This window comes from Bufo gargarizans, chromosome 11, assembly GCF_014858855.1.
Source record: "Bufo gargarizans isolate SCDJY-AF-19 chromosome 11, ASM1485885v1, whole genome shotgun sequence".
In the NCBI taxonomy this organism is placed as follows: Eukaryota; Metazoa; Chordata; class Amphibia; order Anura; family Bufonidae; genus Bufo; species Bufo gargarizans.
In genome coordinates, this window is record NC_058090.1 from 42,125,153 (window position 1) to 42,146,077 (window position 20,925).

The 20,925-nt window shown below is 42.1% G+C and overlaps 1 protein-coding gene across 1 annotated transcript in view; it reads right to left on the bottom strand.

Moving 5' to 3' along the window:
* Window positions 1-6,737: 6,737 nt before the first annotated feature.
* STARD9 (StAR related lipid transfer domain containing 9) overlaps window positions 6,738-20,925 on the bottom strand; it is a 155,529-nt gene continuing 141,341 nt past the window's right edge. The window contains exons 30-36 of the mRNA XM_044271258.1: window positions 19,221-19,320; window positions 16,956-17,101; window positions 15,386-15,450; window positions 15,075-15,280; window positions 12,464-12,543; window positions 9,090-9,248; window positions 6,738-6,961 (exon numbers count right to left, since the gene is read on the bottom strand). Of these exons, the coding sequence (XP_044127193.1) occupies window positions 6,860-6,961; window positions 9,090-9,248; window positions 12,464-12,543; window positions 15,075-15,280; window positions 15,386-15,450; window positions 16,956-17,101; window positions 19,221-19,320 (858 nt within the window). The 3' untranslated portion in view covers window positions 6,738-6,859. The remainder of the gene's footprint in view (window positions 6,962-9,089; window positions 9,249-12,463; window positions 12,544-15,074; window positions 15,281-15,385; window positions 15,451-16,955; window positions 17,102-19,220; window positions 19,321-20,925) is intronic.

Consider the following 20,925-nt stretch of genomic DNA (forward strand, 5'->3'; position numbering starts at 1 on the left):
GCTCGCCTCCGCACGGACAGGCGGACAGCTGAACGCTGCTTGCAGCGTTCGGGTGTCCGCCTGGCCGTGCGGAGGCGTGCGGATCCGTCCAGACTTACAATGTAAGTCAATGGGGACGGATCCGTTTGAAGATGCCACAATATGGCTCAATCTTCAGGCGGATCCGTCCCCCATTGACTTTACATTGAAAGTCTGGACGGATCCGTACGAGGCTATTTTCACACTTAGCTGTTTTTATGCTAAAATAATGCAGACGGATCCGTACTGAACGGAGCCTCCGTCTGCATTATTATGATATATGTTCTGAACGGATCCGATCATATTAATGCAGACGGAGGCTCCGTTCAGTACGGATCCATCTGCATTAATAACTTAGAAAATTTTCTAAGTGCGCAAGATGCCTGAGCGGATCCGTTCAGACTTTCAATGTAAAGTCAATGGGGGACGGATCCGCTTGAAGATTGAGCCATATGGTGACCTCTTCAAGCGGATCCGTTCCCATTGACTTACATTGTAAGTCTGAACGGATTCGCTCGGCCAGGCGGACAGCTGAACGCTGCAAGCAGCGTTCAGCTGTCCGCCTGTCCGAGCGGAGCGGAGGCTGAACGCCGCCAGACTGATGCAGTCTGAGCGGATCCACTCCATTCAGACTGCATCAGGGCTGGACGGAGGCGTTCGGGTCCGCTCGTGAGCTCCTTCAAACGGAGCTCACGAGCGGACCGACGAACGCTAGTGTGAAACTAGCCTTACCTGCATTTCATATTTCCCATAGGTCTGCAGCTAAGAAACGTCAGCAAAAAGCCATGTATAAAAGCAGCCTAATAGAAAATACAAAAAATATGACATTCTAGCAGGAGCTCTCCCATCTACCTTTCCTGCGTGTCTCTGGCGAGGGGAGCAGGACTGCAGTGTTCAGCACATTATGTCCTGTGTACTTACTGTGAATGCTGCAGTTCCACTACTCTCCCTATCTTCCCAGCGGTGCACTGCAAGACAGCGGGGAGCGCTGGCAGCAGATACACTACCAGGAAGAAAGTCGCATCATTTTTAATAAAAACTCACACTTTTAGGACAGCTGCGCTTCTGCACCAAAATCTGTTACTTTTGTTGTGGTTTTGCCCTGATCTCGACTTTTGCATTGCAAAGAGTGAAATCCGTACTAAACAATTGACATGCTGCAGATTTAAAAAAATCTGCACAACAGGTCAATTTCCACACAAAATGAAATATCATTCACTTTGCTGTTACTGTTTTAGTCTTACTTTCACACTGGCGTTTTGGCTTTCCGTTTGTGAGATCCGTTCAGGGCTCTCACAAGCTGTCCAAAATGGATCAGTTTTGCCCTAATGCATTCTGAATGGAAAAGGATCTGCTCAGAATGCATCAGTTCAGTCTTCATGCTGCTTGCAGTGTTTTGGTGTCCGTCTGATGAAACTGAGCCAAACTGATCCGTCCTGGCACACGATGTAAGTCAATGGCGACAGATCCGTTTTCATTGGCACAATAGAAAACAGATCTGTCCTCCATTGACTTTCAATGGTGTTCAAGACTGATCCGTCTTGGCTATGTTAAAGATAATACAAACGGATCCGTTCAGAACGGATGCAGACTGTTGTATTATCTGAACGGATCCTTCCATGACTGATCCGCACAAAACACGAGTGTGAAAGTAGCCTTAAACAGTTTTTTTTCCCATGTGGGAAAAAACAGCCATAATCTGCAATGTGTGCAGGTACTCTTACCCTAAATTCACACCTGAGTGTTTTACAGCGCGTTCAAACGCGCTGTAAAACGCTCAACACATGAAAACCAATGCTTCCCTATGGGAATGGTTCTCACCTGGGCGTTTTACAGCGCGTACGATCGCGCTGTAAAACGCCTGACGCATAATCAAGTTCTTGAGCTTCTTTGGGGCGTTTTGACGCGCGTTTGTGGCCATAGGACACTGCAGTCAATCACACAAACGCGCGTTTACTATTACAAAAAACGCGCATAAAAATGCGCGACTAAAACACTCGTTTGAGAAACGCTCAGGTGTGAAAGCAGGGTTAGGGAGACTGGGAAACCAGAGGCTGGCTGAAAAGACTCTACATCATACCGTTATCTGGTGTCTTCAGCGATCAGTAGAGCACTGAAGACCGATGCTCCAATTATCCTCATCAACCTTCATAAGGAGAGACTTTTACATACAGGTTTCCAATAAAAATTTAAAATATTTCCTTAATAAAGTGTGTTCTAAAAGCACTGACACTCACTGTCCCTACGCATTAAAAAAAGAAATGATAGTTACCACTTTAAAGGGTGCTTTACAAACCTGTGTTCTGGCTGTGTGCCCACAATACAAGGCAGGTCTTAGTGATGTCTGTACTTGCATAGGCCTTAAAGGGACTGCAAGAGTCGCACATTGTTTTCTACTGTCTCGTGTTACAGAATAAACTAACCTATTGGGGTCGGTAATGTGTGACTGGAGGAAATTTTTAACTGTAATTTGCATGGAAATGTTTGAATCTCAGATAACCTCCTTTAACACTGAAGAACACTTATTTTTTATGTAAAGGGTTAGTGTAGAATATAATCTAACCTCTTACAGTAAACTGACAGGATGGACTGTGGTGAATATAAGTCAAACAGAATATTGTCCAAATTGCTCAAATCTAAGGCTATGTTCAAATCACATTTGGCATGTATACTGCTGCCATTCATGCTGAACATGTCCACAGGGTTACATTAGCCAAACAGGCCCAACATGTCCTTTATGCCTATGTCTGAACAGTATACATAAGTATATTGCAAAAAATAAAAATAAAAAAAATGGTATAGCATAATAAACTATCCCATACATCTAGTTGAAAATACTGTACCGCCCAGTAATACAATGGGACCTTATCAGTGCCATTGAATTGCATCCAATTAATATATACATTAAACAAAGGTTATGTGAAAAGAACCTAAGGTTTGTACTGTCGATTGTTACATAAGTTTGTAATGAGGTTCTTACTACTCCTACAGCCTCGCTGCATTTTTGTTTTGTTTGCTGTATATAAACAATGGGCCTTTTTTATTAAAACTGTCTAACCTTTAGCAACCAATCACATTGCAACTTATTTTTCCCCAGCAAATGAAAGCTTAGATCTGACTTGTTTCTACGGGGACAACAAGGGCAGTTTTGAGAAATTTAGCCCAATTCTTCCATTTTGCAATTGAATGCATTTGACCCAAATATTACTGTATATTATGTAGACGGTATATGGAAGAGCAGTTAAGGTTTGTTCCATTTATGTTAATGCATAAACACAATGGAAAGTTAATCTGGAAAACTGTAGTGCAGTTATTTCCACTCACTGCCTGTAATTATATCAATAACTGATTGTAGTGGATTCATTTCATAGACAAGGAACTTGCAGGTAAGTGCAGGATTATCTGCTGGTAAGACCGCTCTACACAAAGGGCCGACTTCATAGTCCATTAATGTGCAAAAACAAGGGCACAGATAACATTCAGTGCATGTTCAGTGTCTAATTCCTGTGTAGAATATCACCTAGAAGAGCAGCTCTCACCCCCTAGTTACTATAATACATAAAGTGATTATGATTCTCCACCTGGAATAAGCACCCCTCCAACATTTGGTTTGCAGCATGTATCTGGCTATTGTTATGCCAACAGTAAGGCAACATGCACACGTCTGTAGTTTCGGTTTGCAGCCCCGCAAAAAATAATAGAACATGTCCTATTCTTGTCTATTTTGCAGACAAGATTAGGCATTTGAAACACACTATGGGACCTGCAGGAGGGGAAATGCGGGATGCACTCGGCCAGTGTTTGTGTTTTGCGGATCACAGAAAATGAGAAGGCTGTGTGCATGAGGCCTAATAGTTTCATTACTAAAGTAACAACACAATCCTGCCAAACAGTAGAAAGAAACATTCAGTACTGCAAACTTGGAATAACTTATCTGTACCCTTTGTATTTCAATAGTGCCTTACTGCAACTGTATATGCTAATGATGCTTTCTGTGTACATTGTATGTTCTCTGTTATTGGGAAAGTAGTAATGTACCTTTGTTCATGGTGCTTCATAAAAAAAAAAATGATCAGATTAATTTGTTTTGTGGGCTGCTGAGAGCTAGAAAATCCTGGTCTGTAATTCATATAGCGGATTCACAGAGAAGCGCAGGAATCCCCGTGCACTCTATTGTCCTCCCCAGCTAATTCATCTGGTATGTGAACGCAGACCATGGCACTCACAAGGTTAAAGGGAACCTGTCACCGGGATTTTGTGTATAGAGCTGAGGACATGGGTTGCTAGATGGCCGCTAGCACATCCGCAATACCCAGTCCCCATAGCTCTGTGTGCTTTTATTGTGTAAAAAAAACGATTTGATACATATGCAAATTAACCTGAGATGAGTCCTGTACGTGAGATGAGTCAGGGACAGGACTCATCTCAGGTTCATTTGCATATGTATCAAATCGTTTTCTTTACACAATAAAAGCACACAGAGCTATGGGGACTGGATATTGCAGATGTGCTAGCGGCCAACTAGCAACCCATGTCCTTAGCCCTATACACAAAGTCCCGGTGACAGGTTCCCTTTAAGCCCTCATGGATGTTGATCCTTGTGTAAAGTGTTTGTTAAATATTCCTTCCTCATACTCTCTATACCACTGCACCATTTTCCAATATATTTCCTCTACCAGTTCTTCAGTTTACAAGATCTCTCACTGCAGTTATTGCATTGGAATCTAATGGGCACAGCCACCAGTGGCATGTGCACAGTGGAACTGCATGCATGCAAGTAGATTTTCACAGATCTCACCCACAAGCTGCATTTTCCGCACTGAAATCCACACACAACTTGACAGTTGGCGGTGAAGATTTTAAATCTGCAGAATATTAATTTATGTTGCGGATATCTGTTGCAGATTTTGTTTTTGAGAACTGCAGAAAATGTTGCGTCAGATTTCCACCTGTGACCATGTCCTTATTGTTTTATTACTGGAGATTAATGCGATGGCTCATTTCAAGACAGAGCCGGGATAACTATACTGGCATAAGCCTTGTGCATGGTATTACCAGTTCTGTCCTGTGCACAGCTTTGCACCTATGTGGTTATCATACGACCAGGATTGATTTCTAGCATTGCAGTATATATTGGAAAATTGCATTACTTCCTTATACAAAGAAAAAGCTGAAAAAGTTTAAGCCATGCTGCAAGACAGCTGCATTGTTTCATTTTTTTAAATTTCTGCTTTTAGAGGGGTTTTGTGAGATTTTTGAAAATGTAGCCAGAGCAAGGGGCTCTAAAAAAGGAAAATACCTCTTACTCACCTTTTATATGTTCTGCAGTGGTGATGTCAAGTCCACTGGCCTCAGCGATCACATGACCTATGGAAGTGACATCACTGGAGGACCAACTGATATATAAAAGGTGAGTAAGGGTTTTATTAGATTTTATACAGCCACCTGGTTTGGGTCAAGTTTTTAAAAATTACAAAAAAACTTTAAACAGTAAATATCTAAAACAATTTTAAGAGAGAGTTTGTCAGGGATGTCCAACCTGCAGCCCTCCAACTGTTGTAAAACTAGAATTCCCATCATGCCCTGCTGTAGGCTGACCGGGCATGCTGGGAGTTGTAGTTTTTCTACAGCTTGAGGGCCGAAGGTTGGGCATCCCTGGTTTAAGTGATCCAAACAATAGTGGGGTATCAGGGATATTCTATATATGAAATATTATCATAAATGTATGTTTGCTTAAAATATATAAATCAAATAAGCAGCCACAGTAAGGGAATAAAACCATGCAATGATTGTCTCAACTGCTGGATGCTACATAATTCATTAGGTTAGGACCCTGAAATCAATTTACAGATTTGATAAATCTATTTACACCAACAGATTGTCTGACCAATTTCTGTCCAATCAGACCAATAGTTGGTGTGTATAACAAACGGCCATCAATGATTGGTCAGAAAATCGGTCAGATAATCTGTTTGTGTAAATAAGCCTTAGGCCCCTTTCACACAGGCGAGAATTCCGTGCTGGTGCAATGCGTGAGGTGAACGCATTGCACCTGCACTGAATCACTTCAATGGGGCTGTTCAGATGAGCGGTGATTTTCACGCATCACTTGTGCATTGCGTGAAAATCACAAGCAAGTTCGGATGCAGTGCGATTTTCATGCATGGTTACTAGGAGATGATGTAAGTAAATTGATAAAAGTCAATTTACTGTATTATTTTCCCTTATAACATGGTTATAAGGGAAAATAATAGCATTCTGAATACAGAATGCTTACTAAAATGTGGCTTTAGGAGTAAAAAAAAATAAAATAAAAAATAACGCACCTCATCCTGTTGTTCACGCAGCCGGCATCATCTTTTTTTCTTCTTCTTTCAGGACCTGCAAAAGGAACTTTTGACGTTTGGTGAGCACGATTACATCATCAAAAGGTCCTTTTGTAGGTCCTGAAAGAAGAAGAAAGATGATGCTGGCTGCGCGAACAACAGGATGAGGTGAGTTAATTATTTTTTCTTTTTTAACCCCTAAAACCACATTTTAGTAAGCATTCTGTTTTAAGAATGCTATTATTTTCCCTTATAACCATGTTACAGGGGAAAATAATAAAATATACAGAACCCCTAACCCAAACCTGAAATTCAGTGAAGATTTCCGGGTTCGGGTCTGGGTACCACAGTCAGTTTTTTATCACGTGCGTGCAAAACGCATTGCACCTGCACGATAAAAACTGAACATCAAAACTGACTGCAATTGCGTACCTACTCGCACGATTTTCCCTGATCGCAGACACGACGCATCCGGACACGCTCGTCTGCAAGGGGCCTTAGTCATTTCCTCCAGATTACCTAGAGAGAAAGCTTGCCAGGTTTGCAATCACCAGAGGCTGACGTTTGCTAATTACATTAAGTAGCCTTGAAGGAATAGCTGGTGCTCCAAGGTCAACCTGGAAAAAATAAATAGAAAAGGCTTGATTATTTGATTTTTTTTATTTAAAAAAGATAGATAATATGATCTAGGGCTGTATTAGACCTGAAGATAGGTAGATCATTGCTAACAAGGGCTCGTAGGAACGCTAGTTAGTGATGATCCGCCAATTACTCGATAAATAAGCAAATGTTCGTTCATCGGGCAGTCACAATTTTTAAGCAGGCTAAAAATTCATTGTTTGCCAGCAGCAGATCATGCTGTGTAATCACCTTCCGGCAAATAATACGTCTGTATGGGGAAGAGCAATGACATTAGCGATCATTCCTCTCCATGCTGTGGATGAGATCGCTACATGTAAGTCTCCTTCCTGATAATCGAAATGCTGATCTGAAGGTCTAATACAGGCCTAAGCTGGTTCTGTAAATCACTACAGACTATAACTGATAGCGCCACAGATATGTGCAGTTTTTCCTGCTGCTTCCAGGCTTTAAAGAGGACCTTTCATTACAATAAAAAATCTAAACTAAGCATACAGACATGGAGAGCAGCACCCAGGGATCTCCCTGCACTTACTATTATCCCTGGGCGCCGCTCCGTTCTCCCGGTATAGGCTCCGGTATCTTCAGATTTTCGGCTCAACTGGGAGAAAAATAAAACTCTCAAGCTATGAGCTGGGCGCTGCGATTGGCCAGCGCTACAGCCTGGGAGAAGGAGATGCCGGCAGGCTCCTCCCAGTTGAGCCGAAAATCTGAAGATACCGGGAGAACGGAGCTGCACCCAGGGATAATAGTAAGTGCAGGGAGATCCCTGGGCGCCGCTCTGTGTCTGTATGCTTAGTTTAGATTTTTTATTGTAATGAAAGGTCCCCTTTAAGAAAAGGACATAAGAGTTTAGCCTGAGCAGAGCTTGGGCAGATGGGTGAGCATTAATTTAATCATTGCGCCTAGTCTTGTTTGAAAAGCTGGCAATCTGAGCTTTAAAACCAGGATGACAGTATTATCTCCTCTACATCAGGAGATATAGCTTCTAGAAATTGGTTTGGGAGTAATATCAGCTGAAAGCAAGTTTCAGCTACTTCCACCCCTGACTTAATTCTAAAGGCTATATCTTCCTACCTGGAGCAGCTAATGCTACAGAGCCAGTTTTTATTGTAAAGCTCAGATTGTCAGCTTTCAAACAAGACGCATCTGTAGCTGCTACACAGCCTGATATAGGAGGGGTTAAAGCAGCCCTCCCCCTTCAGCTGGGTGTCTTAACACCATGAAAATAAATCCCACAAAATAATGTTAAAATTGAATTTTTTCTCGCCAAATTCTCTTCATACAGCTGATTGCTAGGCTACTGGCAGTTGGACCCCAGCTGATCTATTTAAATATGACAGTTGGAGGTGTTAAAGGGCTATTAGTACCTTTTATAAAGTGATTTTTAGATCAGTAAATATTCAATCCCTTAAGACTCCCCACTAAGGGCTCGTGCATACTGTTTACGTTTTTTGTTTTTGTTTTTTGGTGGCCCATATGCAGAACGATTCACCTCAATGGAGCCACACAAAAAAATCCAAATGACTGTGTGCATTCCATGTCTGTATGTCCAAATGGCCGTTACACCAAAAAAAAAAAAGTCCTATTGTCTGCATTACAGACAAGGATAGGACTGTTCTATTAAGAGCCTGCCGATCCGTTCCGTAAAATGCATGGCGCCGTTAGCCATGTTTGGCTGGCTGTAAAACATCCAACAGTCGTGTGCACAAGCCCTAATATTGAGACTCAAGATACCACAGCACTGGTTTTTCCCTGCATAGTAGAGCTGCAGTTTAGCTCCATTCAGATTGCCAAGAGTGCCACTGTGCAGGTAAAACAGGTCACGTTCAAGTGAATTGGACTAGCTGCAATGCCATACACAGCCACACAAAAAAAATGTACAGAGCTGTGTACCGTAATCAGAGCCCCATGGCTGCTTCAGCAAACTGACCGTGAGGGTGCTGGTAGTCGGACCCCACTAATGTAAAATCTCAGAAGCAGCATTACTTTAGCACATTAGGGCAGCTAAAAGGATGTGAAAGATTCTCTTTATAGTTCAGGATTACCAGTCTAAAATTCCATCTTTATCCCCTTAACATGGACAATGCTGGTTATCATTCTTACCTGTACCATGTAAATGACTCTTGTGATGGCTTCTCCATTGATGGTATCTGGCTGGAGGATCCATGCGCTGGGCAGTAGCTCTCCTCGTACAGTGTCTTTATTAGGACGTGGCATAGATTCATTATAAACAGATTGGAAGCACAAGCTGTAACACTTCTCCTGTGAACAGGGAACACATTATTATGATGAGATCCACCTCTCCAAACCATTTAACTATGATACCCGAGATAAGAGGTGAAAACCGCAATAGTGGGTTTACACGGCCAGAATAGCGGCCGATAATCGGGAAGGAAGGAGCTGCTCTTTCAGTAGGGGTAAAGTGCTGCATGTACCTCCACTGTAGGAGAACAAGTGATCGCTACTGCCATTGGTTGTCCTCATACAGCTGCATTGCTTTGGGCAGAAGAGTGCTGTTTAGAAAGCATGATCTGCTGCCAAGAAATGATAGTTTACTTGCCTGCACATATGATGGTTTTGCTTGTTTCTCGTAGGAGGGCAGATTGTCAGGAACGAGTGTTCATAGGAACATTTGTTGCCAACAATCGCTATGTGTAAACCAGCCATAAGCGAGTCCAGGAGTTGTTCTTGTCGGTACCAGGTTACATGTTATAACAAGCCATTATCACCTTCCAGAGTACCAGCTAGCTGCCCTGTAGATACAGCAGCCTGTCAGTCACTGCTGAAAGGGTCAGGGTAGTGATCCCCTTGTAATAAATCCACTGTGTATTATGCTACTTATTATTAGCACAGATCATTTGGAGGGTTTTGGTTACTAGGAGAATGGTCTTTTACACAAGACGGCAAAATTAGGTGATAGATCTGCATTAACCACCTAACTGTTTTGCCCAAGCTCCGCTCAGGGGGGGGGGCTGCTCAGATTTCCTGATTGGTAGCAGCTAGAACCATGCGCCAGGTCTTGTTTGAAAGCTGGCATTCCAGGCTTTCAAGGACCAAAATGACAGCATTAGCACAATAGAAGCAGAAGATATTTGTTAGAAATCGAGTCGGGAATAAATGCAGTAGAACCTGCTTTTACTTTCAGCTACATTTACTGCATCCTAATTTCCAACAGTGATATCTTCCCATGTAGTGAAGATATTGCTGTCATTCTGGTATTGTTTGAAAGCTAAAGATGCTTTCAAACAATACAAAGACCATATCTCTAGCTGCTACCCACCCAGCTAAAGCAGCCCTTCCATTTAGCCTGGAGGAGGGGGGGGGGGGGGGGGTAGTTGGGGAGCTAACAGGCTGAAGGAGGGAAGAAAAAAAATGATATCTACCACAACGAAAATAAATTCGACAAAAGGTTCAAATTGATGTTATTTTATGTTTAGGGGGAAAGTAAAAAAAAAAAAAAAAAAATTATTTAATACACCATATATACCACAAAATAGTTCCTAAACACCTACAATTAAGGCTGGTTTCACACGGGCGTTGCGGGAAAAGATGCGAGTGCGTTGCGGGAACATGCACGATTTTTCCGCATTGTAATCGGCATGTTTGGTACCCAAACCTCTTCACAGAAGTTCGGGCTTGGGATCGGTGTTCTGTAGATTGTATTATTTTCCCTTATAACATGGTTATAAGAGAAAATAATAGCATTCTGAACACAGAATGCATAGTAAAATAGCGCTGGAGGGGTTAAATTTTTTTTATTTAACTCTCCTTAATCAACTTGCTCGTGCAGCCGGCATCTCTTCTGTCTCTTTCTTTGCTGATTGCAGTCAAAGGACCTGTGGTGACGTCACTCCGGTCATCACATGGTCCGTCACATGATCTTTTACCATGGTGATGGATCATGTGATGACCGGAGTGACGTCACCACAGGTCCTTTGACTGCAATCGGCAAAGAAAGAGACAGAAGAGATGCCGGCTGCGCGAGCAAGTGGATTAAGGGGAGTTAAATTGTTTTTATTTATTTTTTTAACCCCTCCAGCGCTATTTTACTATGCATTCTGTATTCAGAATGATATTATTTTTCCTTATTACCATGTTATAAGGGAAAATAATAAAATGATCGGGTCTCCATCCCGATCGTCTCCTAGCAACCGTGCGTGAATCTTGCTTACGCTTTTCACGCAGCCCCATTCACTTCTATGGGGCCTGCGTTGCGTGGAAAACGCACAATATAGAACATGCTGCGGTTTTCACGCAACGCACAAGTGATGTGTGAAAATCACTGCTCGTGTGCACAGCCCCATAGAAATTAATAGGTCCAGATTCAGTGCGGGTGCAATGCGTTCACATCACGCATTGCACCCGCGCGGAATACTCGCCCGTGTGAAAGGGGCCTAAGGGTCCATTCACACTTGCATTAAACTTTTCAGGTATTGAGTTCCACCCTAGGGGCTCAATACTGAAAAAAAAACTGATCAGTTTTATCCTAATGTATTCTGAATGGAGAGCAATCCGTTCAGGATGTCTTCAGTTCAGTCACTGTAAGGTTTTTGGACGGAGAAAATACCGCTTTCTCCGTCCAAAATTCCGGAACACTTGCCGTAATGCCGGATCTGGCATTGTTTTCCATTGAAACGCCGGCCCCCAACTGTTCCGGAAAAACGGATCCGGTTTTTAAAAATGTGAAAAGATAAATGGCGTTAAAATCTGTTTTTCCGGATGACAACCGGAGAGACTGATTTGGTATTGCAATGCATTTGTGAGACGTATCCGCATCCGGATCAGGTTACGCAAATGTGAAAGTACCCTAATTCTGCAAAGTAAAAAAAGAATTTAGAAGAAAAAATTTGAAAGTTATGACTTCTGGAACACGAAGGGAGGGGGAATGTTATTGCTTCTTATGGCTAAAATGAATTGTCACTAGGGTTAAAAATGCAATTGTGTCCCCTGAGTTGTACACCAACAATATTTACTGCAGACACATATTAAAAATCTAGAATAAAAAAGTGACATTTTGGAAGGGTTTTTCCAATTTTAATGTGAATTTTAGGAGGTTAAAGAGGTTTTCTGGTCTCCAGCTATTGATAACCTATCCTCAGGATAAAATGGTAACGTATCATGGTATTATATAGAGATAGGAGGGAGTAACTGAAGGCTTCCCGTAAGAATGTGAGTTATTGAAACTAACCTTAGTGGTGGCAGTGTTGAGGTATTATTGGGAAATATTAATAATTTATATAAATCGGTTGTTTTGTATGTGCTGCCCAGCCACACATCACGTGAACTCCAGTGAGGAGGAATGTGACCCTGAGGATGTCATCAATATGTGGAGCCCGGAAGAAAACTCCTATAGCAGACTTTGGTTAGATGAGGTAGGTTGTGATTAAAACATAGAAAAAAAAAAAGCCTTCTCCAGAATAAATCACAAGATCTGAATGTAACACAGAAATAATATGAAGCAAGAGCTATGTGCTCACCTGCTTGTACTCCACAGCCAAACAGCAGAAATCCCTGGGTTGTTTCAGATAGCAAAGTGACGTGTCAGTCATCACATGCACTAGCAGAGAAAACAGGTATCTTCATGTTAGTAGGAATACCTCTATTACAAGTAATTTATTAAGTGAACTTGTTTTGTATAGGCTGCTGCCACATGTAACAATTCCATCACAGGTTTGCACGCCCCCTGCAATAACAATTCTGGGGACATTTTTTCATATAACTGTGTTGAGCCATTCCTCTATCATTAGAAGTAGGAGATGTGTCCCTGCACAGTCTGATACTGGCAGCACTGAATGGATAGTGATACCACACAGTTGTACATTTATTCATAAACTTCTAGCAGGTATAATCTGAGGAACATAGAATCTTAAAAGGAAATACTCTAGAATTGTCATTTTTTTATGTGGAAAACCATTTTTTTTACTAAAACAGACATAGCAGGAGTGGTGATTGGTCATCAGTATCTGATTGGTTGGTGTGCGACGCCTGTCACCCCCATGATCAGCTGTTTGACAAGGCATCGGCGTTCGCAGTAGCGCCTGTCTCTTCTCTCGGGTCACCAGGCACAGCACAGTACATTGTATGGCTGCTCAGCCCCATCCATGTCAATGTGCCTAGGCCATGTGACTGGTGAACATGATGTTACATGGCCTAGGCCAGGGATGGGCAAACTGCGGCTCTCCAGCTGTTGTAAAACTACAAATCCCATCATGCCTTGCTGTGGGCATACTGGGAATTGTAGTTTTACAGATGGAGAGCCGTAGTTTGCCCATCCCTGGCCTAGGCAAAGCAGAAACTAACAAAATAAAAGTTTATATTAACAAAACCCCTTAAACCATGCATGCTAAACCTGTGGCCCTCCAGCTGTGGAAAAACTACAACTCCCACAATGCCCTGCTGTAGGCTGTTCGGGCATGCTGGGAGTTGTAGTTTTGCAACAGCCGGAGGGCCGTAGGTTGAGCATGCCTGCCTTAAACTAAAAAGCTCCACAATAGGTATCCTTTAACCCTTTCCTGACATCCATCATACATGTCTGGTCTTTAAAGATGGTGCTTGCTTCAGAGCACACAGGTGCTATAGCTGCCAGGTTTCTGCTGTTTTGAATAGCAAACACCTGGTGCTAATGGCTGTGATCTGCCTTAATGAAAATGGAAAATCCTAGGTTCTTTAAGGGGTTAATGCGCCAGAACATATAAACCAACAAAGAACTGGATTGGTTACCTTACATATGCAGGAAATCATTCAGCTTCATAACCATTTTAACACATTGCTAGTTCCAGGGCAAATATGTCATTAGTGCCTTACAGGGTAGGTTATCCAGATGCAAATGAATGAGACTGAGCTTGTACTACTTTTACCACTACAGAGATGGGAATGCTGGGAGTTGGACCCACCAAAATCTGGTAGTCATCAATCTTTAAAAGGGTTCTCTGGGCATTTCATCTAATTATCATAGGGTGCTAACCTGTGGAGGGAAGTTCTTTTTACATAATACTTACCCTCCCTCGCTCCGCTGCACTGGTGTAGGTCCTGACCAGATGTGGCCACTTCTTTTCCTGTTCGGGTGCATTGACTACATAGCACATCTGGTTGGGACCCAGAGGGAAGAGCCCTCAGTGTGCGCTAGTGCAGCAGAGACATCAGGGTAGTGAGGGAAGGTAAGTACTATGTAAAAGAACTTCCCTCTGCAGGTTAGCACTGAATGATAATTAGTTGAAATGCCTGGAGAACCCCTTTAAAGGGTTTCTACCACTTGCATATCACATATTTGGTGATCAGACACTAGCGATCCGCTAGTGTCTGATGTAGCTTACAAGCTAATTATTACCTTAATCCGTTCGGCCCATACCTCAAAAAAAGCACTTATATCTTTATGCAAATGAGCCTCTAGGTGCTATGCAGGCGTTTTTCCAGCACCTAGAGGCTCCGTCTACCTTGCAGTTTGCCGCCCAGCGCCTCGCTCCAGCACGCCCATCTTCAACTCTATTCGATCCTCCCCCTGCTTCTGCCTTCCGAAATCTCGTGCCTGTGCCGTTCGTCGCGGCATTCGGCGCAGTCAATGTCTGACCGCTCCGTGCTCAGACATTTCCACTGCGCCTGCGCCGATGACATCGGCGCAGGCGCAGTGGAAATGTCTGAGCACGGAGCGGTCAGACATTGACTGCGCCTGCGCCGAATGCCGCGACGAACGGCGCAGGCGCGGGATTTCTGAAGGCTGAAGCAGGGGGAGGATCGAATACGGTAAGAGATGGGCGTGCTGGAGCGAGGCGATGGGCGGCAAACTGCAAGGTAGACGGAGCCTCTAGGTGCTGGAAAAACGCCTGCATAGCACCTAGAGGCTCATTTGCATAAAGATATAAGTGCTTTTTTTGAGGTATGGGCCGAACGGATTAAGGTAATAATTAGCTTGTAAGCTACATCAGACACTAGCGGATCGCTAGTGTCTGATCACCAAATATGTGATATGCAAGTGGTAGAAACCCTTTAAGTCCCATAAGAAATTAAATGAATAGGAATTGACCTGAAGTCACAATGTAAACTCATGTTTCCTAATGACGGGTGGAAACAGAAATGCACAACACTACTCACCCAACTGAATGTTACTGCCCATTCTCTCATGTACACAGGCTGTAAGAATTGATTGGTCATACAATCGCCTAGCACTAATGTCTTTCACCGTGCACCACACATCATGCATCGGCCTCTTAATGACTCCAGCTCCAATAAATCCATGCTTTGTTGGGGATGAGAAGGCTTTATAGTACACCAGTACATCTTTCTCAGTGCTCTGGTATCTGGAACAGAAACAAGACTATGGTGATTCCATTACACAAGGGCAGGAGGCACCGGTATCTGTTACACAGTAAAATATATATAAAAAGAAATGTACTGAAGCTTACATCCATCCAGCTGCTGCCTGGTGATTGTATAGCTTCTTTACATCATAGGAACAAGCAGTCATTACCTGGAAGAAGAAAAAAACAGCAAGTTGCAACATTGGAGAGGGAAATCCATGGCATTGTAAAAAGTGTCACATTTTGATGCATTCCATTTTTGAAAGTTTTTGTAATTATATGCTGCCCCCACCACTTTGGGAAAGTGGATGTGGTCAGCTAGGTGAGCAGGTTTTAGCCAGGTTAACAGCTAACATGCAATGGACCCGTAGTATTAGGCTACTTTCACATCTGCGTTTTTACTTCAGGTTTTGAGATCCGGCAGAGGATCTCAAAACCTGAATTAAAAGGATCCGTTCTATTTAATACATCCTGAAGGCTCTGTTTGGCCGGATCCGGTTGTATTCAATCAAAACTGAACAAACCTGATCAGGCTTGAAAATCATTGTAAGGGCTCGTTCACACGAACATTTTAGTGCATTTCATTCAGTTCAGTTTTGTCCCCATTGATCTGTCCCTTATGACGGATCTCAGAAGCGGAATTGAAAACGCTAGTGTAAAAGTAGCCTAACCCAATGGTCGCCTGATCTGTTTTTGTTACAGAAAAAAAAAACGGATCAGGCACCATTAACTAAGGCTACTTTCACATTAGCGGCAGCCTTCTCCGACAGGCTGTTCTGGCGAGTGAACAGCCAGCCGGATCCGTGCTGCCGCTAGTGCACGCGTGCCGCCTGAGGTCCAGCAACAGCAGGGCAAACATGCAGAGAGGAGGCTGGAATAAAACTACAACAGGTCGTAGTTTTATTCCAGCCAACTCTTGGCATGCTTGCCGTGCTGCGGCTGCACCTCTGCTGGGGCTGGAGCGGACTTCCAGCGGCACAGGTGCATTAGCATGGATCCGGCAGGCTGTTCCCCCGCTGGAAGAGCCTGCCGGAGAATGCAAAAACGCTTGTTACCGATAATACAACAGTCTGCATCCGTTATGAATGGATCCGGTTGTATTATCTTTAACATAACCAAGATGGATCCCTCGTGAACTCCACTAAAAGTCAACAGGGGACGGATCAGTTTTCTATTGTGTCAGAGAAAACGGCTCCTTCCCCATGTACTTGCATTGTGAGTCATGACGGATCTGTCTTGCTCCGCATCCCTATGATGAATCTCAATACCAGAAAATATTAACGCTACTGTGAACTAGCCCAATTCAGGTTTTTACATCCTCTGCCGGATCTCAAAACCTGAATTAAAAAATGGAGATGTGAAAGTAGCCGGACATGCTTCAAAAAAATAAAAATTCATGTGAAGAATGAATGTGCTGCAGATATATTTAAGTGTTTGCTGGCATCTCTTTAGGTGGGGTGGTGGTTTTCCCACTAGGATATTGAATCCTGTTTTTGCATAGTGGGACATAAACCTTGCATTTGTTTTGTAGAAAATATTCTATGTATCCTAAAGAACTAACCCCTGTATGATCAATACTGTCACATGACACAGTTTTCACTCAGCCTAATTACATACGTTGCATTTTATGAATGTTTTGCTGTGGTAAAAAAGCGGCTATACACAGAGAGCTTACCTCTGCCATAGCACTGGCCTGAACCCGAGTGGCGAGCTCCTGGTAAGCAACTGCCGTAGACTGGAGGAGAGAATTGCGCTGCGGAGAGCAGGGGATCGATTTTCCAGGTAGTGATTCTGCAGTGGATGAGCTTGTTCTATGGGAGTCTAAACACAAATATAACAATCAGTTTAGATATAGGTAATCATTTTACACTGAAAAATCTGTTTAGAGCTTGTGCCCCACAGGTTTGAGGTTCCTTCCGACAATCTATTGCTCTCCCATATATTTTATTGCTTATATCTACTTTGTCAGTGAAAGGTCTTATTATTCCTGTTCACTACAATGACAAAATAAATAACAGTTCCGCTTATCTATTAACTTTAAATACTATTCCTAAAGGGGTTGTCTTATTACAGCTACTAGTGTTAGAAACACTAGGAAAGCGACAGGGAAATTGGGCTACTCTTGGTTTTTTTTTTATCTCTTTCAGGGGTGTTTGAACATTTTGCACCTCTGGTAGCTAGGATAATTTTTGCAGTTTTGAAACGTACAAATAAAATCTAAATTACAAAATATAGAAATCATATTTGGCACATTGTCCGAATGTCACTCAGCACTTTACACACACAGACCTCTTTATGCAATTTTGGGGTTAGGGTGTTAGCCTCCTATTGTTTTTAATAGGAGTCAGCACTGCAGTTCGCATGGCCTGTGGGTTAATGCCGTGATCACATTAAGAAGGCATATGTCCCTTCTTGGAGCAGTGTTCAGATAGAAGGCACGTGACATCACGCATTCAATCGAGCTAAGCTGCATGTGGTTACACAGCATCCAAAGTGAACAACCACGGCAGACAACATCGATTCTCCTGCCGTATACATGGCCAAATTTGACACTGTCACTATCCGCCATGTAATAATACTCTTACGTGGATGGGTCTAAGGTTCAGGTTACATATGCATAGTTGCTTCTGTCCATAACAGAAGCTGTGTCTGTGTTGGGTCCATTCTATCCATTATTCAAATACACCCCATTGACTTAAGGTGGTTGTCCAATACCCCAAACTGGTTTTAGTGACAGGCCCCAAAATGTTAAGTCACTTGCCCTTTCAGCTGTTCTCCGTTCCAGAACCAAGGGTCCTGTCCCCACTGTTTTCCGTTCCCCTGTGGATTGGAAGAGTCACGTGCAGAGATTTAATGGCCTCAGCTGTGCTGTAACTTAAAGCAGCATGTGGCAGCTGAGGTCAGTAAATGGCTGCACCAGTGCACGTGACCATGAACGGGACATCACACTTCCGGTTCACAGGGACCTTTGGTGCTGAGAAATTCTCACGTCCCCACATTACCTAAATATATCTATATATATACAGTATATACAGTATATAATATCTGTTATATTAATGAGCAGGGGTCATATTTCCACAAAGAGTAGGAATGACATATCTACATACAATAATTATGAAATAATGCATCGGAGGCAGGTAGTTTTCGATCCAACAATGATGGGAATCTCTCAGATTCCCAGAAAAACAGGGTCTGGAAAAGCTAATAATATATGTGCCATTCTCTAAGCATAACTCACAAGTAAGACATTGTGGATATCTGTATAAAAAGGCACATCCAACACTGGATGTGTCTCTCCTATTGTCCAACTAACTGTGTGCCTTAGGACCATTTCCTCCTGCAGCTGCTAGAATCAGAAAAGCCCAAGCCGGGCACAAGACTCCTTTTTCTGGCAAAGTAAGCTGAAGGATATGTGGACAGTTTATCATCAGTGTCTAAGTTTTTCTTGGCTAAGTAACATCAGATATGTACGTTATGTATTATTATGTAGTTTGATTTTAATTAGTATTGTTACACTTTATGATTGTTATTTGGTGCCTATAACCTTTTCTTCTGTTATTATAACTTGCTTGTTTCTGTACACTATTAAATTATTTTAAATTTAAGTGTCTGTTCTTGATTATTGAATTGCATATCCAGAGGTATCCTGAAAGAACCTACAAGGGGGTAAGATTAGTTTGCACTTCCTGATACAGGGGTCCATTGAGGTGTCATTATGGTTTTAGCGTAACATAGCATGCTGAACTGTTCTTGCTGTCAAACCTGACAGAACTGCTGAAGGCTCCAAACAAGTCTTATATGAGTCATTACCTGGGATAATCAACATTTCAGTACGCCTAACATAAGTTGGCAGACTAGATAGAATTCTGGCCACCAACTGAGATTTGTCCCCCTAAAATGAAGGGCTCGCATTGACAGGAGGATCCGATGACATACATACCTGGAACTGAAATACTGGTAGCCGTGAAAAGGTCATAATTCCTCACTGCCGAGCGACCTCTTCCAGAGCCCAGAGCTGGATCCAAACTTCTTAGCAATGTCTATTAAAGAAAAATTCTATTCTTTTTAAAGAGAACCCATCAGGTGGTTCATGTTGCCCTGACCACGGGAAACACAAAACATTTAATTTTAAAGAGTCACTGTACTTTACACCATTCTCAATTAAATAAATTGTGTAAATTAGCTAATTTTTAAAACACTTCGTTTAACAAGTATGCCTGCATGCACCTAAAAAAAATAATATGTAAATTCATGGCCAATAGTGGTCTCACTTCCACCTAAGTTGCAGTCAACTGCCTGTTAGGTAAGATCTGTCCCTTGTAACAGACACAAAAAGAACTGCTTCTGAACATCACAGGAGCCTCGTGTGTGTAAGTGTGATTTATCCCTTATCTATTCTGTGAGCTCTGAAACTGGAAACAAACATAGAAATAAGGGAAAGGACATCACATCAGTACAGTGCTGGCAGATTCCACAGAAGGGATACACCCTTTGCTCCTGAGTGAAATGCATCCAACTGTGCAGTTGAAAAAGGGAATATGTCTGAAAGAGACATTAGGGAATCCCCTCCCCCCAAAAAGACCTGTTGCTTCACAGTTATGATTGTACAAAGAAGCACAGCCTTTATGCATTTTTTTTTTTTTTTTTTAAACTTCATGCTTGAAATATTTAAAATCCATTTAATGGATTTTTTTTTTAATGTTCCTCAGATAGAACAGAAATATGGAAAAGACAAGGTTGATGTGAACAAGCCCTTACTCTGAAGTGCAGCAGCGTTTTATTTAAAAAAAAAATGTTTAAAAGAGGAGATGCACAAGGAGATGTATCCGCTGAGCATCTCCCCTCAGTATTCTTCCTGCCTGATCAAGCTTGATTGACAGGTTTCTCTTTATACAATCTTAAACAGGCAGTGAGAAGTGTCCAGACTCTAATAATCAGCCATACCAAACGCTCACAACGCCACCTATTCCATAAAACACCAGTAACAGTCAGGCTAGGTTCATATCTGAGGCGGGTAAATCTGGTAGTCTGTTCCGGAGCAGATTACCAGGTTATCATATTTGACATAGCTGGGCACCACAGGATCCCCATACACCAGGGTGGATAAAAATCAATGATTTAAATTTTTTTTTTTTAAATAAAATGCTTTTTGAGGAAAATATATTACTATCCAAAGAATATTCCATCATGAAATAAAGATTAGTTTTTTAATTATGTAGAATAAGGCTGTATATGTTAAATTTTTTTGGTAAATAAATTCCATTAATCCATTCACAATATCATGCTCTTCCAGAGGTTTTTGTAAGATTATTGGGCAGTTTCTCTGCCTACAAGATATTATCACAGATGCTTGGTTTACTTTTGCAGTTCTCAAAACCGAATTTGACTCAGCAGAGATCACATGCCTCTTCTTTACAGCAAAAATATGTTATAACATGAACAGAGTTGAGAAAAAGACCTTAATCCTAACTTCTACAAACCTATGAATACAGAATCAACCTAATCAAACATATAAAAAGTTGTGATTTAAAAAATCTTCATCTACTTGCATATTATAAGTTATACCAGCAAGAATTAGTCTTTATGTAGAAAACTTTGATTTAAATCAAGCCTTACTGACTAGTGATTTAAATCAAGTCCACCCT